Source organism: Leptonychotes weddellii, chromosome 5 (assembly GCF_054177405.1).
Source record: "Leptonychotes weddellii isolate Sample4059 chromosome 5, ASM5417740v2, whole genome shotgun sequence".
Taxonomy (NCBI): domain Eukaryota; kingdom Metazoa; phylum Chordata; class Mammalia; order Carnivora; family Phocidae; genus Leptonychotes; species Leptonychotes weddellii.
Window position 1 is genome coordinate 18,111,337 of NC_138373.1, and position 15,015 is coordinate 18,126,351.

At 44.1% G+C, this 15,015-nt stretch overlaps 1 protein-coding gene and 1 long non-coding RNA gene across 2 annotated transcripts in view; both read right to left on the reverse strand.

Annotated features, from left to right (window-relative positions):
- Positions 1-5,381, reverse strand: part of LOC145721554 (uncharacterized) — a 17,493-nt gene extending 12,112 nt beyond the window's left edge. The window contains exon 1 of the long non-coding RNA XR_014145298.1: positions 4,534-5,381. This is a non-coding gene — a long non-coding RNA (uncharacterized LOC145721554). The remainder of the gene's footprint in view (positions 1-4,533) is intronic.
- A 9,319-nt stretch (positions 5,382-14,700) lies between these two features.
- The window catches only part of LCMT1 (leucine carboxyl methyltransferase 1), a 29,984-nt gene continuing 29,669 nt past the window's right edge, over positions 14,701-15,015 (reverse strand). The window contains exon 10 of the mRNA XM_081819811.1: positions 14,701-14,920. Coding sequence (XP_081675937.1) covers positions 14,898-14,920 — 23 coding nt within the window. The 3' untranslated portion in view covers positions 14,701-14,897. The remainder of the gene's footprint in view (positions 14,921-15,015) is intronic.

Sequence of the window (15,015 nt, forward strand, 5' to 3'; positions counted from 1 at the left end):
CGAAATTTTGGAATAAAAATGTAGTTTCTAGGGGCACCTGGGTGGCTCAGCCAGTTGGGTGGTCGATTTTTTATTTTGGCTCATGTCATGAGATTGAGCCCCACTTCCAGCTCTGTGCTCAGTGCAGAGTCTGCTTGGGACTCTTTCTCCCTCTCCCTCTGACCCTCCCCCTGCTCACACACACACTCTCTCTCTCTCAAATAAATAAAATCTTTTTAAAAATGTAGTTTCTGGGGCACCTGAGTGGCTCAGTCGTTAAGCATCTGCCTTCGGCTCAGGTCATGATCCCAGGGTCCTGGGATCAAACCCTGCATCAGGCTCCCTGCTCAGTGGGAAGCCTGCTCCTCCCTCTCCCACTCCCCCCTGCTTGTGTTCCCTCTCTTGCTGTGTCTCTGTCAAATAAATAAATAAAATCTTTTAAAAAAATGTAGTTTCTAAAACAGCATGTGTCATATGATTCCATTCAGGTAAAATTAAATACATATACCAGGTGTGAGTGCACGCTGAGATTCCTGAAATAAGGTCACCTGTGCATTAATTGTCACTGTCTTTGGATGGTATAAAAGATCTGTTTTAAATTCTACTGGTGGCCACAAAAGAGGGCCTGATGATATAGGAAGATGTCATGTTCCATATTGTAATGATATTAGTTCTCTTTGTGTTATGAATTTAATGCCACCCTAAGAAAGACAACAGAAATTTGGGAGAACTCGTAAGGTGATAATAAATGTGTTCTAATAACACTAGCTGCCATGGCACACAAACCTTTCATTTCAGTGGCTAAACGCCACTGGTGGGTTTTGTTGCTGTTGTTTGTTATCACCCCTGAGTGTTCATTCAGCAAGGGGCCGTCTCTGCAGTGATTCACAGACCAGCTGCTTCCATCCTGTGTCCCCACGGTTATAAATTTTTGGCTTCCAAGGTGGTCAGAAAAGGAGAATAGGAGGGCGCCTGGGTGGCTCAGTTGGTTGGGCGACTGCCTTCGGCTCGGGTCATGATCCTGGAGTCCCGGGATCAAGTCCCGCATCGGGCTCCCTGCTCGGCAGGGAGTCTACTTTGCCCTCTGACCCTATCCCCTCTCATGTGTTCTCATCTCATTCTCTCTCAAATAAATAAATAAATAAATAATCTTTAAAAAAAAAAAAAAGAAAGAAAAGGAGAACAGGAAAGGTAGACAAGGAGACCCACTTCTTACCACATCAAGGGCAACGGGAACCCGTATCATTTCCCTCACATCCCATTGGCGAGAACTAGTCACATGGCCACATCTCAGAGGCAAGGGGGGCTGGGAAGTGTAGTCTGAGGCTGGCCAGCAGCTTCCCCACCCCCATCTTCCCAACACTGTAGGAGGAGGAAATGAATATTCGGGGGATAGCTAACTGAACTTGCCAGTGAATTTCCTAAAGAAAAGTCCTATGAGAACATCTAGGAGAGAAATAGGAGAAGTAGAGGGAACTGACTCTACCAGGTGCCAAATAACAATAATTAAAATAGATTCAACAGTTTTGAAGTAGAGAAGAAACAGAGAAGCCACTGGAACTGAATGAAGAGCCTAGGAATAGCCACAAATATTTTTAGGAATTTCGTTTATGAGAAAAGTGAAGTTTCAAAATCGGTGGGAATACAAGGAGAGTGGGGACAACGGGTAACCTTTTGGGAAATAAAAGAAAACTAGATCATTATCTCTTTCCTACCAAAAAATAATAATAATAATAACTTCCAGAAAGAGCAAAAATTTAGAGGTAAAAAATATAAGAGAATGTGGATTAATTAATTTTTACTATTGAGATGGGGATGACCTTTCTGAGCAGGACACAAAACACATACCATTTACTGAAAATGACTGACAGTTTGACAAGTTTGCACAAGCAATCCAAAGGAAAAAGCCTTTCCAACAAATTATGGTGAAGTAGTTGGACATCCACAGGCAAAATAAATAAGTAATAAATAAATAAATACATAAATAAATACATAATTTTTCTTTAAAAAGAACCTCAACCAAAGTCTTGCATCTCATAAACAAGGAATCCAAAATGGATCACAGAATTACATGTAAATTTTTTTTTTTAAGATTTTATTTATTTATCTGACAGAGAGACAGAGACAGCGAGAGAGGGAACACAAGCAGAGGGAGTGGGAGAGGGAGAAGCAGGCTTCCAGCCGAGCAGGGAGCCCGATGCGGGGCTCGATCCCAGGACCCTAGGACCATGACCTGAGCCGAAGGCAGATGCTTAATGATTGAGCCACCCAGGCACCCCACATGTAAATTCTAAAACTATAAAACTTTTAGAAAAAAAAATAGGAGAATATCTTCTAGACCTAGGGCTAGGCAAGACAAAGAGTTCTTAGATTTGATACCAATAGTATTATCCATAAAAGTAAAAATTAATAAATTGGACTTGATCCAAAAAAAATTTTTTTTGCTCTTCAAAGGATTCTGTTAGGAGGATGACATGACCAGCTTTAGCCTGAGAGAAAATATTTTCAAACCAGAAATCTGACAAAAGACCAATGTCTATACTACATAAAAAACTCTCAAAACTCAATAGTAAAAAAACAAAAAACCCCCCCCCAAAACCCAAACCTCCAAACCAAAAGCCAAAACAACACAAAATCCAGTTAGAAAATGGGCAAGAGACACGAAAGAAACAATTCACCCAAGAGGATACCCAAATGGCAAATAAGCCCATGAAACGATGTTGAACAGAGTTAGGCATGAGGGAAATGCAAATCTAAACCACGACAAGATCTCCCTGCATAGCTACCAGGATGGCTAAAGTTTCAGAAAAAAAATGTGACAACCCCAAATGCTGACAAGAGCATGGAGAACCTGGATCACTCATACAATTGCTGGTCAGAATGTGCAGCACATTGTCACATGGGAAAACAGCTTGACAGTTTTAAAAACCTACACATGACAAAATGAATAAAGTTGTATTGGATTATAAAGCAAAGCATGGAATAAATACCCATGAATTCATACTGATGTAAATAAATGAATAAATAAATAAATGAGGGAGAAGAAAGAAATCTCTTGAGTGGAAGAATTCCAGGTAATTTCTGTAGAAACTCTATCCTCAAGGAGGTGAAGCATTACTGTGCATGGTGACTTCCTTCCAAAGAGGACAGTATGGGAAGGCAGTAAGAGTAATTTACAGTGGAAAAATCTTTCTCTCTATTGTTTTAATCAAGCTGACAATGCTATCGAATCCCCTTCGATTTTGTTGGAAGCGAAGAAACCTTCTCATACCTACAAAAGGATTTGCCACGTGATCATTGTCATTGTTGACTTTTTCAATGCCCACACCAGTTCTTCTAAGTGTTCCCTCACCCCAGGTTTGACTTCCCAGGGCAGACACCAGGCAGGATTTGGGGTGAGAAGGAAGCTCTTCTGTGAGCTAGGAGGAGAACAATGGGGAAAGGGGGCCAATCACACAAGGTGAGGATATGGAAATGGAGTCCCTCAAACAGTTTCTCAACCTTTCTTCATTGTCCCCCCTCTATGGAGATTTTCAAGACTTGTTTTCTTCCTAATTACCCTTCCATTAAGGTTTTTTTTTAAAGATTTTATTTATTTATTTGAGAGAGAGTGAGCGAGCACAAGCAGGGGGAGGGGAAGAGGAAGAGGAAGAAGCAGGCTCCCCGCTGAGCAAGGAGCCCAATGTGGGACTCGATCCCAGGACCCTGGGATCATGACCTGAGCCGAAGGCAGATGCTTACCCGACTGAGGCACCCAGACATCCCTCCATTAAGTTTTTTTTTTTTTAAAGATTTTATTTATTTATTTGAGACAGAGAGAATGAGAGAGACAGAGAGCACATGAGAGGGGGGAGGGTCAGAGGGAGAAGCAGGCTCCCTGACGAACAGGGAGCCCGATGCGGGACTCGATCCCGGGACTCCAGGATCACGACCTGAGCCGAAGGCAGTCGCCCAACCAACTGAGCCACCCAGGCGCCCTCCCTCCATTAAGTTTTAATACCACTGATACACTACCTTTATTTATGTACTTCAGCTCCTTGGAAATGGATGCCTTGCAAGTATCCTTGGGGTTCCCCTGGGAGTGTTCCGTGACTCCGGAGGAAACGTGTGCCCCTTTGAAGCACAATGCTCCTGCCAAGTGGCAGTGTTCTTTCCTCAACCATCCAGACTCTCTTATGGCCCGGAAGTCTCTACCCGCCCTCTCTCTCACCACCTCTACCCTAGGTCCCATTCACTTTCATCCCCAGCACTTCCCACAGCACCTCCTGGACTTGCCATGAGATACTGAAATGGCTAAGTTCCTTGTCAGGGGCCACTGCTGGCTGGTGCTCTGCCCCATCAGAGCCCGTGTCTGCTGTGTCCATTGTGAAACCTTTAGAGCTAGCACACAGCCTGGCACCGAATCAGCATTAATGGAAGAACCGAGCAACTGAGACTTGCCTTCTTCCCTACAACCCTCACCCCCCACACACACCTGTATCGGTTAGCTACTGAAGGGTAACAAACTGTCCTCAAACATACTGACTTAAAACAATAACCATTCATTTAGCTCACAATTCTGCAAGCCGGCGGGGCAGTTCTTCTAGTCTGGGCTGCCTTGGTGGATCTCATCTGGACTCTCCTGAACATCTGTGATCAGCTGGCGTGTTGGCTGGGGCCTGCGTCTAGGAAGGGCCTCATCTGCGACAGCTCATCTCTGCTCCATGTGGTCTTCCTATCCCACAGGCAAGCTGGCTTATTCACACCTTGGTCACCACAGGGTTCCTCTGCAGCAAGAGAAAGAGAACCCCAGTGCGCGAGCACCTTCAAGTTGCTGCTCGCGTCTTGTTTCTTATCGTCCCATGGGCCAAAGCGAATTGCCTGGCCACTCCCGATTCAAGTCATAGAGACTCAGGAAGGCTTTACGACCCTCCTCTGTGATCGACCGCACCGCACCACCCACACCAAAGCAAGAGCTACTGCCCTTCGTGACTTTGTCCTAGACTTGGTTTCCTGCGATGCTCCTTCTAGCAGCTTTCGCCAGGATGTTCCAAGAGCCCCATTCCCTGCCTCTCAATCCCCAAAGACCAGTCCCACCTCTCACTCCCTCGATGGCTCCCATCTCCTTGCGATCTCTAAATTCTCTCCCCTCTGCGCTCTGGAAGCCGTGATCCACCCTTCAGGGTTCAGACCTCCAGCACTCAAACTCATCCACAATTGAGAAACAATGGGTGGGTAAAACCGGAACAATGAGGCTTACCCAGTTCCCAGAGCTCTCCCAGGTCACTTGATTACTCCATCACTAAGTTCATAACAAGTTCTCTGTTTGCAGACAGAGCAAGGCGATCTCTCCCCCATTGAGCTTAGCCAGGTTTTGGATCTTGTTCTCCTTCTCTCCAGGGGCTCAGCGGCCATCTGAGGCCCAGCCTGGAGAGGCGCCTCACTTAAGCCCTACTGCATCGTTGGTGCTGCTGCTCCTGCAGCCATCTCCCCTGCGCCTCCCAGCCCACCCACTCCTTGTTCGGATCTTTAAGCTGACAAACATTAAGTAACAGCCTACCAAGTGTCACCATATTCATAACCTACTGGGGTGACCATCATTCAGGATAGTGCCTGAGTTCCCCCCTCAACTGAATTCCAAGCATGTTTACCTAGAGTAGCTATAAATCAAACGCCTTGATAAGGTAGGATTACATCATCCTTCATACCATGACTACTGATTCATCAGAGCACTCAATTAGCACGGTAATTATATTGGTTTATTTATCTGTTCATCAGCTTCACTCTCAGTGCCTGATACATAGAAGGTGCTTGATAAATACTTGTGCAATGCCTAAGAGTGATGACAAGCTCAGGGAAGGACCATGAAAGACAAAGGTGCTGAGTTCCAGCAACAGGGGACGTTTACACAGGGTAATGGGGGAGAGCTTTTCTGGGGAGGTGATGTTCCCACTAAGCTTCAAGGGGGAAGGGCTGAGTCAGGAAAGGGAACAGCAGAGGCAGAGTCTGGGCAGGTTAAGGGAAAGAAAGAAGGCAAGGCTGGGAGTGTCAATAGGCAGGAGGAAGATGGCATGGGAGACGGGAGGAGGAGCCAGACCACATAGGGTCTTGGGTCCTGTGGGCCAGGGGAAGGAATTGGATTTCATACCAAGGGGAAGAAGGGTCCTTGGGGCCTTAAAGGGGGGGGGTGTGGTCATGAAATGGTCCGTTTTATATTTGAGGCAACTACCTCGGAATGAAGCTCTGCTTCTTGTACAGGCTCTTATACTTTCTTATGAAGACCTTCGCCCTTCCACCTGGCTGGCTCTTCAAAGCATTTGGATCTGGACCACTTGGTCAATTTGACCCCCAGGTCTTCGCTGAGGGTTCTGACCTCAAACTCACTGCTGGGGAATCTTGTATAAAATGTCCGGCTTTCAAGAACAACGCTTAGGCACATCAGTTCTGCAGGCCTCTCTCACTGTCCCCAGATTGTCCAACTTCTACTCTTGAATTGATCTAGTGTAGCAGAGATGTAGAATTGGACTGCACTGTTTTGGACCCATGGAACTTCAGTATTAAGGCACAGGCGCATGCCAAAGGGTCCTGGGGAAGCAGCTGCACACCCAGAACCCCAGCATTCACAGAGATCTCACTGAAGATGCTCTGGAGAAGCTTCTTGGGTCTCCATGGAGGAGGAGTTGTGCCTCTCTTGAGTATGGAGGCTGGCTGTGATTTTATGGAAACTGGAGCATGTTTCCATCCCTGTGAGGACTCGGGGAAGTCAGATTTGCAGCCTGCTTCCAGTACCTGTGTGAACAATAAAATACGCACAACTCAGGGCCTTTTGTAATTTGTTGAGCTCATGTTCCACTCCCGTATTTATTTTTGCCTTTTGTGGTGATGTAGTTCTATTAACCCTCTCAATTCCTTTCGTGGAACAAGGAGGGACATAAAAAAGAAAACAAAAAAAATAAAAAAATAAAAAAATTATTTGCCCATGGCAGGCATTTTATTCATAACCATCTACACCTCCCCCTACCCAAAGAAAGTAAAAAAACTCTAAAATGAAAATATAGTTTGATTCTGCTTTGAACTTCGTAAATTTTGTGATATTATGTAAACATATTCTCTGTGCAGTAGAGCAAACACAATCAGAATGACTCCACATTGGGTGGCTGATGACCTAAAAGCTTTCTAATCTCTTTCTCTCTTGCCCATCTTGGATTACAAAAGCCAGAAATCCAGATATTCTGTGTGCCAGCCCCTATTGCAAGTAGACCAAGTTCTAGGTTGGCCAGATTTAGCAAATAAAAATAAGGGACACCCAGGTAAATCTGAATTTCAGATAAGCAACACCCAACTTTTTTAGTATAAGTATGTTACTTATACTTTAAAAATTCTGTGGTGTTTTCCTGAAATTCAAATTTAACTAGGCACCCTGTATCTTATTTGGCAATCCTACCCGGTTCCTACCATGAGATATAGGGGAAGTATATTGGAGCACATTTGGGAATAATTTTATTCTGGATAAAAAGACAGAGACCACTGAAGAAAAGACCCATCTTTTTACTACCAGGAATGCAGCTGTGATGCCTGGCAGTCTAGCAGCTACTTTATGATCATAAGGTAACAGAAGATTAAAAGTCAACATCTTGATGAAGACAGAGCATAAAGAGCAAACTGAGGTCTTTAATGATATTCTTCAATATTTTATCACTGAACTGAAAGCATTCTAGATACTCACTGGTGTTTTGGTGGGTTTGAGTTGTTTGTTTTTTGTTTGTTGGTTGCTTGTTGTTAGTAGCCATTTCTGCTACTAAATACTCAAAAGCCTGACTAAGAACTGTAATTTTGGAGAAAAAGAGTCACTCTTCATCACTGACATCTAGGAACAGCCCCAAAGTTAGAAACGATCCAATCTCATAAATGTGGAAATTTATCAGGAATACATGAGTAAATGAGGCAGCAGGGTAACCACACCCTTAAGCAATACTGATGGCAGGGGATTTTCCTGCACTGTTAGGGGCAGGGATAGAGGGGATACATATAATGCAACAGTCAAAAGCACAAGTTCTAGGGGTGCCTGGGTGGCTCAGTCGGTTAAGCATCTGCCTTCAGCTCAGGTCATGATCCCAGGGTCCTGGGACCGAGCCCCACATGGGGCTCTCCACTCGGTGGGGAGCCTGCTTCTCCCTGTCCCTCTCCTCCTGCTCTTACTCTCTCTCAAATGAATAAATAAAATCTTAAAAAACAACAACAACAACAAAGAAAACAAACAAAAAACCAAAAGTACAAGCTCTACAGCCAACCTGCCTGGCTTCAAATCTACTTCTATCATTTATTGGCTATATGACTTCGGACAAATTACCAAATCTCCACGTGCCCTTATTTCTCCATCTAAAATGAGGATGAAAACAGAACGTGACATAGACATGTTATAAGGACAGGATGAGTTAATACAAGTAAAGCAATTAGAAACACAAATACATAATCTATTAGTGATCCCAGATAGCATGCAGGCATGCTCCCTCACACGTGGCTGATCATCTAGCCAACGGCGCTCTTCCCTCACCTCTTTGTGTGACATTTCCTCAGGAAAGCTTTCTTGACCAGCCTACAATGGCTAAGCTGCTTCAGTTACGTGAATCTGTGGCTGTCCCACGTTTGCCACGCTGGATGGCAAGTCATGTTTAACTGTGTCTTCTCAAGAATGGAAGCTCCTGAAGGGCATGTATCATGTCCTGCTGGTCTTTTGTTGAATATAGTAATAAAAGGTTGGGGCGCCTGGGTGGCTCAGTCGTTAAGCGTCTGCCTTCGGCTCAGGTCATGATCCCAGGGTCCTGGGATCCAGCCCCACATCGGGCTCCCTGCTACGCGGGAAGCCTGCTTCTCCCTCTCCCACTCCCCCTGCTTGTGTTCCCTCTCTCGCTGTCTCTCTGTCAAATAAATAAATAAAATCTTTAAAAAAAAAAAAAAAGGTTGATGGAAGGAAGAAAGGGACAAAGAAGTCTGCATTGGGGATGGACTGTGAGGGTGTGCTATGGAAATAAAACCCAGAAAAAGCACAATCCAAAGAGAGAGACAAGAGCATTACCTAAGGCCCAGTGATGGTCAGCTGGAGAGTAAGACTATAAATGCAGGATGAGGCTCCATCCCAGCATGCTCTCCTTGCCGGCCTTCGACTGTGGGGGCGAGGTGCTCAGGGCTGGGGCGGACCGGCTCAGGGTGGCATACAGGAGTGCAGGAGGTTGAGAACAAAGGCCCAGAAGCCCAGATGTCAGACAGTGGAAGACCAAACCAGGGGGCCGGGGAGATGGACATGAGAACTCATGCTGCTTGTAAGAGAGCAACAGAATGCGGCTCCCCAGTTGATGAACAGAACAAGAAAAAGCAGAGAATCAATGACTCTGAGGACGCTGAGTGGAGTGGGGGGTCTACTGGCAGAGAAGGCAGAGCTTCTAAAGAAGAGCTATGTAGGAGGGGGAAGGGATGTCGCTGCTTTTAGGAATGCTGAGTTTGCGGAGCCAGTAACTCAGTCACTTGAGATGTAAGATGCTCACCTGGAAAAGCAGTCCAGGAGGCATAAAGCAGGAGACAAGCTCTGGGAATCAAAAGCTTATGGTGAAAACAACCAGACAGAAAATCAAGATGGAAATCGAGGACTTGAACAAGCACTGTAAACAAATGGGACCTGACAGACATCTGCAGAACATTCTACCCAGTAACAGAACACTGCACATTTTTCTCAGGTGCACATGGAATGTTCTCCAGGATAGACTATATGTTAGGCTACAAAGATTAATCTTAATACATACATTTTTAAAGACTGGGATCATAGAAAATATCTTTTCCTATCACAAATGGAATGAAACTAGAAGTTACCAGGAGAAGGAAAACTGGTAAATTCACAAATATGTGGAAATGCTTAACCAATGCACCACAAAAGAAATCAAAAAGGAAATTAGAAAATACCCTTAAATAAGTGAAAATGAAAACACAGTACCCCAAAATGTATGGAATGTTGCAAAATAAGGGCTAAAAGGAACATATATAACTCTAAACACATACATCAACAAGATGTGGGGTGCCTGGGTGGCTCAGCCAGCTAAGCGTCTAACTCTTCTTTTTTCTTTAAGATTTATTTATTTCAGAGAGGGGGAGAGAGAGCACAGCAGGAGGGGCAGAGGGAGAGAATCTCAAGCAGAATCCATGCAGAGCACAGAGTCCGATGTGGGGCTCGACCACACAACCCTGAGATCATGACCTGAGCCTAATCCAAGAGTCAGATGCTTAACTGACTGTGCCACCCAGGCACCCCTAAGTGTCTGACTCTTGATCTCAGCTCAGGTCTTGATCTCAGGATCATGAGTGCAAGCCCCCAAAAAAGAGAGAGAAAAAAAAATTTTTTTAAAAAGAAGCAAGATCTCAAATAAAAAATGTACATCTTAAATCTATATCTTGAGGAACTAGAAAAAGAACAAACTAAACCCAAAGCTAATAGAAGGAAATAAGATTACAGCAGAGACAAATGAAATAGAGAATAGAAAAAGAACAAAGAAAATACACAGAACCAAAAACATATTCTTGAAAAAGATCAACCAAACTGACAAACCTTTACTATACTGATAAAAAAAAGAGAGGATCCAAATGACTAAAATTGGAAATGAGAGTGGGGACATTACTAATGATTTTACTAATCGTTACTAGTGATTTCTGTAATGAATTTAAAGAAATAAAAAGGATTATGAGAGTACTATAAACAACCATATGCCAACAAGTTGAATAACCTAGAAGAGACAAATTCCTAGAAACCCACTAGCTACCAAGACCAAATTATGAAGAAATAGAAAATTTGAATAGACATATAAATGGTAAGGATATTGAGTTAATAATTTAAAACCTCCAAACAAAGAAAAGTCTGACCAGATGGCATCACTGGTGAATTCTACCAAGCATTTAAATAAGAATTAACACCAATCCTCAAATTCTTCCAGAAAATTGAAGAGGAGGGAGCACTTCCTAACTCAGTCTATGAGGCTAGCATTACTCTGGTACCAAAGCCAGACAAAGACACCATAAGAAACCTACAGACCAATATCCCTTATGATTATTATTATTATTTTTTAAGATTTTATTTATTTGACAGAGAGAGACACAGTGATAGAGGGAACATAAGCAGGGGGAGTGGGAGAGAGAGAAGCAGGCCTCCCGCCAAGCAGAGAGCCCAATGCGGGGCCCGATCCCAGGACCCTGAGATCATGACCTGAGCTGAAGGCAGACGCTTAACGACTGAGCCACCCAGGCGCCCCACCCCTTATGATTATTCATGCAAAAGTCCTCAACAAAATACTAGCAAACCAAATGCAGCAGTGCATTAAAAGGATTATACACCATGACCAAGTGAGGTTATTCCTGGAATGCAAGAATGGTTCAACATATTAAAATCAATAAATGTAATACACCACAGTAACAACATGAAGGGGAAAACCACATATTCATCTCAATTGATGCAGGAAAAGTATTGGACAAAAATCACATCCTTTCATGATAAAAATGCTTAACAAAATAGGAATTTAAAAAACTACCTCAACATAATAAAAGCTCTATATGAAAAAACCCACAGTTAACATCACACTTAATGGGGAAAAACAAAGCTTTTCCTCTAAGATCAGGAAAAGACAAAGATGCCCACTTTTGCCACTTCTATTCCACACAGTTTTAGAAGGTCTGGGTTGGGGCAATTAAGTGAGAAAAAGAAAGAAAAGGCATCCAGATTGCAAAGGATAAAAGAAAATGGTCTCTATTTCAATAGAATAGGAAATAGGAAATATGCCACCAAAAAACCTATTAGAATAAACAAATTCAGCAAAGATGAAGGATACAAAATCCACACACACAAATCAGTTTCATTTCTATACACTAAAGATAATCCAAAAAGCAATTTTTAAAAATTCCATTTGCAATGGAATAGCATCAAAAAGAACAAAATACTTGGGAATAAACTTAACCAAAGAGACTAAAGACTTGTGCACTGAAAACTATAAAATATGACTGAAAGAAATTAAAGGTGACGACATGAAGGGGGGGAAATCAGAGGGGGAGATGAACCATGAGAGACTATGGACTCCGGGAAACAAACTGAGGGTTTCAGAGGGGAGGGGGGTAAGAGGATCGGTTAGCCCAGTGATGGGTATTAAGGAGGGCATGTATTGCATGGAGGACTCGGTGTTATACGCAGACAATGAATCATGGAACAGTACATCAAAAACGAATGATGTACTGTATGGTGACTAACATAATAAAATTAAAAAAAAAAGAAATTAAAGACGACTTCAATAAGTAAATGGAAAGACATCCCATATTCATGGATAGGAAGGCTTAATGTTGTCAAGATGTTATTACTACCCAAACAATCCACGGATTCAATGCAGTACCTATCAAAATCCCAACAATGTTTTTGCAGAAATAGAAAAACCCACCCAAAAATTCATATGGAATCTCAAGGAAACCCAGATAGCCAAAACAATCTTGAAAAAGAACAGAGGTGGAATTCTCATGCTTCCTCACTTAAAAACTTACTACACAGGTACAACAAAACAGTGGCATAAAGACAGACAAATAGACCAAGGGGATAGAGAGCCCAGAAATAAACCCTCCTGTATATGGTCAAATTATTTTTGACAAAGATGCCAAGACCATTCAGTAGGCAAAGAAAGGACAGTCTCTTCCACAAATAGTGCTGGGAAAACTGGATAGATACATGCAAAAGAATGAAGATGGAGCCTTACCTACCATGTACAAAAATTAACTCAAAATGTACGAAAGACCTCAATATAAGACCTAAAACTATAAATATACAAATGGCTAACAAGTATTTGAAAAGATGCCCAAGGTCACCAACCATTAGGGAACCACAAAACAAATTACCTTGAGATTCTACTTCACACCCATTAGAATGCCTATTTGCAAAACAAACCAACCCAGAAAATAGCAGGTGTTGCAAGGTTGTGGAGAAACTGGAATCTTTACATTAACTGACAAGAATGTAAAATGGAAAACAGTATGGAGGCTCCTCAAAAAATTAAAAACAATTATCATATAATCCAAAATTCCACTTTGGGGATATACACTAAAAAGAATTGAAAGCAGGAACTCAAACAGGTATTTGGACACCAATGTTCACAGCAGCATTATTCACGGTACCCAAGAGTTAGAAACATCTAATGTCCTTTGATGGATGAATGAATAACCAAAATGTGGGAGAAGGAGGGAGGCGGAGGGAGGAAGAAGCCTATGGTGACTCATGAACACCAAGTCCTGGGCTTCCAGGAAGAGGAGGAAGCACTGGGCATGGAGAGGAGGAAAAAAAAGTCCTGGGATCGAGCCCCACGTTGGGCTCCTTGCTCAGCGTGGAGTCTGCTTCTCCCTCTGCCTGCTCTGCCTGACGCTCCCCCTGCCTGTGCTCTCTGACAAATAAATAAGTAAAATCTTAAAAAAAAAAATGAAAAGTATCAAAAAGCACTACTCACCTTTCCTACTAGTTATGTGCTAAAATTTTCTATTCTATAGTTTTCTAAAATAGTGGACATGATCCACTAAATGGATTCACCATCCATCCACTAATGGCTTGGTCCCAAGAGTCCCCAGGACTCTTAGTGGTCCCCAGGAGTGTTAAAGACATACCAGTACCAGCCTGAGAGCTTCTCCTTGAACTTCTTAAGACTCAAAAGACCCCTGAAAAGGAAGTTACTTTTTCAAGGGGCGATTCGATGTTATTTCACACTGTATCAGTCAACCCCACCAACAGGCATGCTGTCCCACTCTCTAGAACACTGACTGGGGATTCTGCCTGGTGGGAGACGGGGCTGTCCTCTCTCTAGGAGAGCGGAGGGCCAGGGGGCTTCCTCACTGCCATCCTGCACACACAGGATCAGGTTCACGGCCCCAGTCAATAACCAGAAGGTTCGTCAGGGGTGGACGGGTCTTACATTTCTGAATCACAGGATAAGCGCCCTGGGCCCTACACATCTGTCTAACTCTGTTAGTATTCTGTAGCTGCTGTAACAGATCAGCACAGACCTTGTGGCTTAAAACACTAATATTCTCTTATAGCTCAAGAGGCCAGAAATCTGGAATCCATTTCACTGGGCTCAAGTTGTCAGTAATGCTGGTTCCCTCTGGAGGCTCCAAGAGTCTGTTCTCCTGCTCTTCCCAGCATCTGGTGGCCACCTACACAGTTGGTTTGGCCCTTTCCCTATCTCCAACATGCACTGCTCCTCTCTGGGTCCATGAGCACACCTCCTTCTCCTCCCACCCTCCCGCCTCTCCTTGTAAGGACCCTGTGATTGCACTGGGCCCACCCAGATACTCCTGGGTAATCTCCCCATCTCAAGGTCCTTAGCTTAATCATACCTGCAGACCCCCTTTGCCGTATGAGGTAACACATTCAGAGGTTCGAGGGACAGGAGGGGACATTTTAGGGGCCATCATCCAGTCGGTTGCAATAAACAAGAAGGACTTAAGCAGGCAGATCCCGGCCAAGGCAGAGCCAGGAGCCGAGAAGAGCTCTCGCCTTGGGTGGAGATGAAGGCCCAGGTCAAGGTAAAACCCCACATGGATGCTGGGGCCCGAGCTGAGGCTGACTCAGAGGGAGCAAGCCAAGGCTGGAGGAAGATTCAGGATCTTTGGTTTCAGCTGACATGGAGGTAAACAAGAGCCCACCCAGGGGAGCGAGGAACGGCGGAGGACCAACGTGTGGGCGATTGGCAACAACAGGTTTATTTCAACGAGAAGTCAACGGGCACAGAAGGTGATGTGACAGCCCTAGGTGCTGAGGCTTCTCAGGGTGTGGGATGAGGCTGGCGGGCCAGGTCTGGCCACCACCCAGGAAATGTAGCCCGGCAACTCTGGGAAGGTCACTGGCTTCAGCTCCTGGCTCAGCACGGGCCTCCAACAGATTAGTAAGTGATTTCCTTCAAACCTGAGGGAAGGAAACACACAGACGCTGTTAAGAGACTCACACCGTAGAGCAGAGCAAGCAGACTAAGGTGGGAGAACAAGGCCCTCCCGAACCCC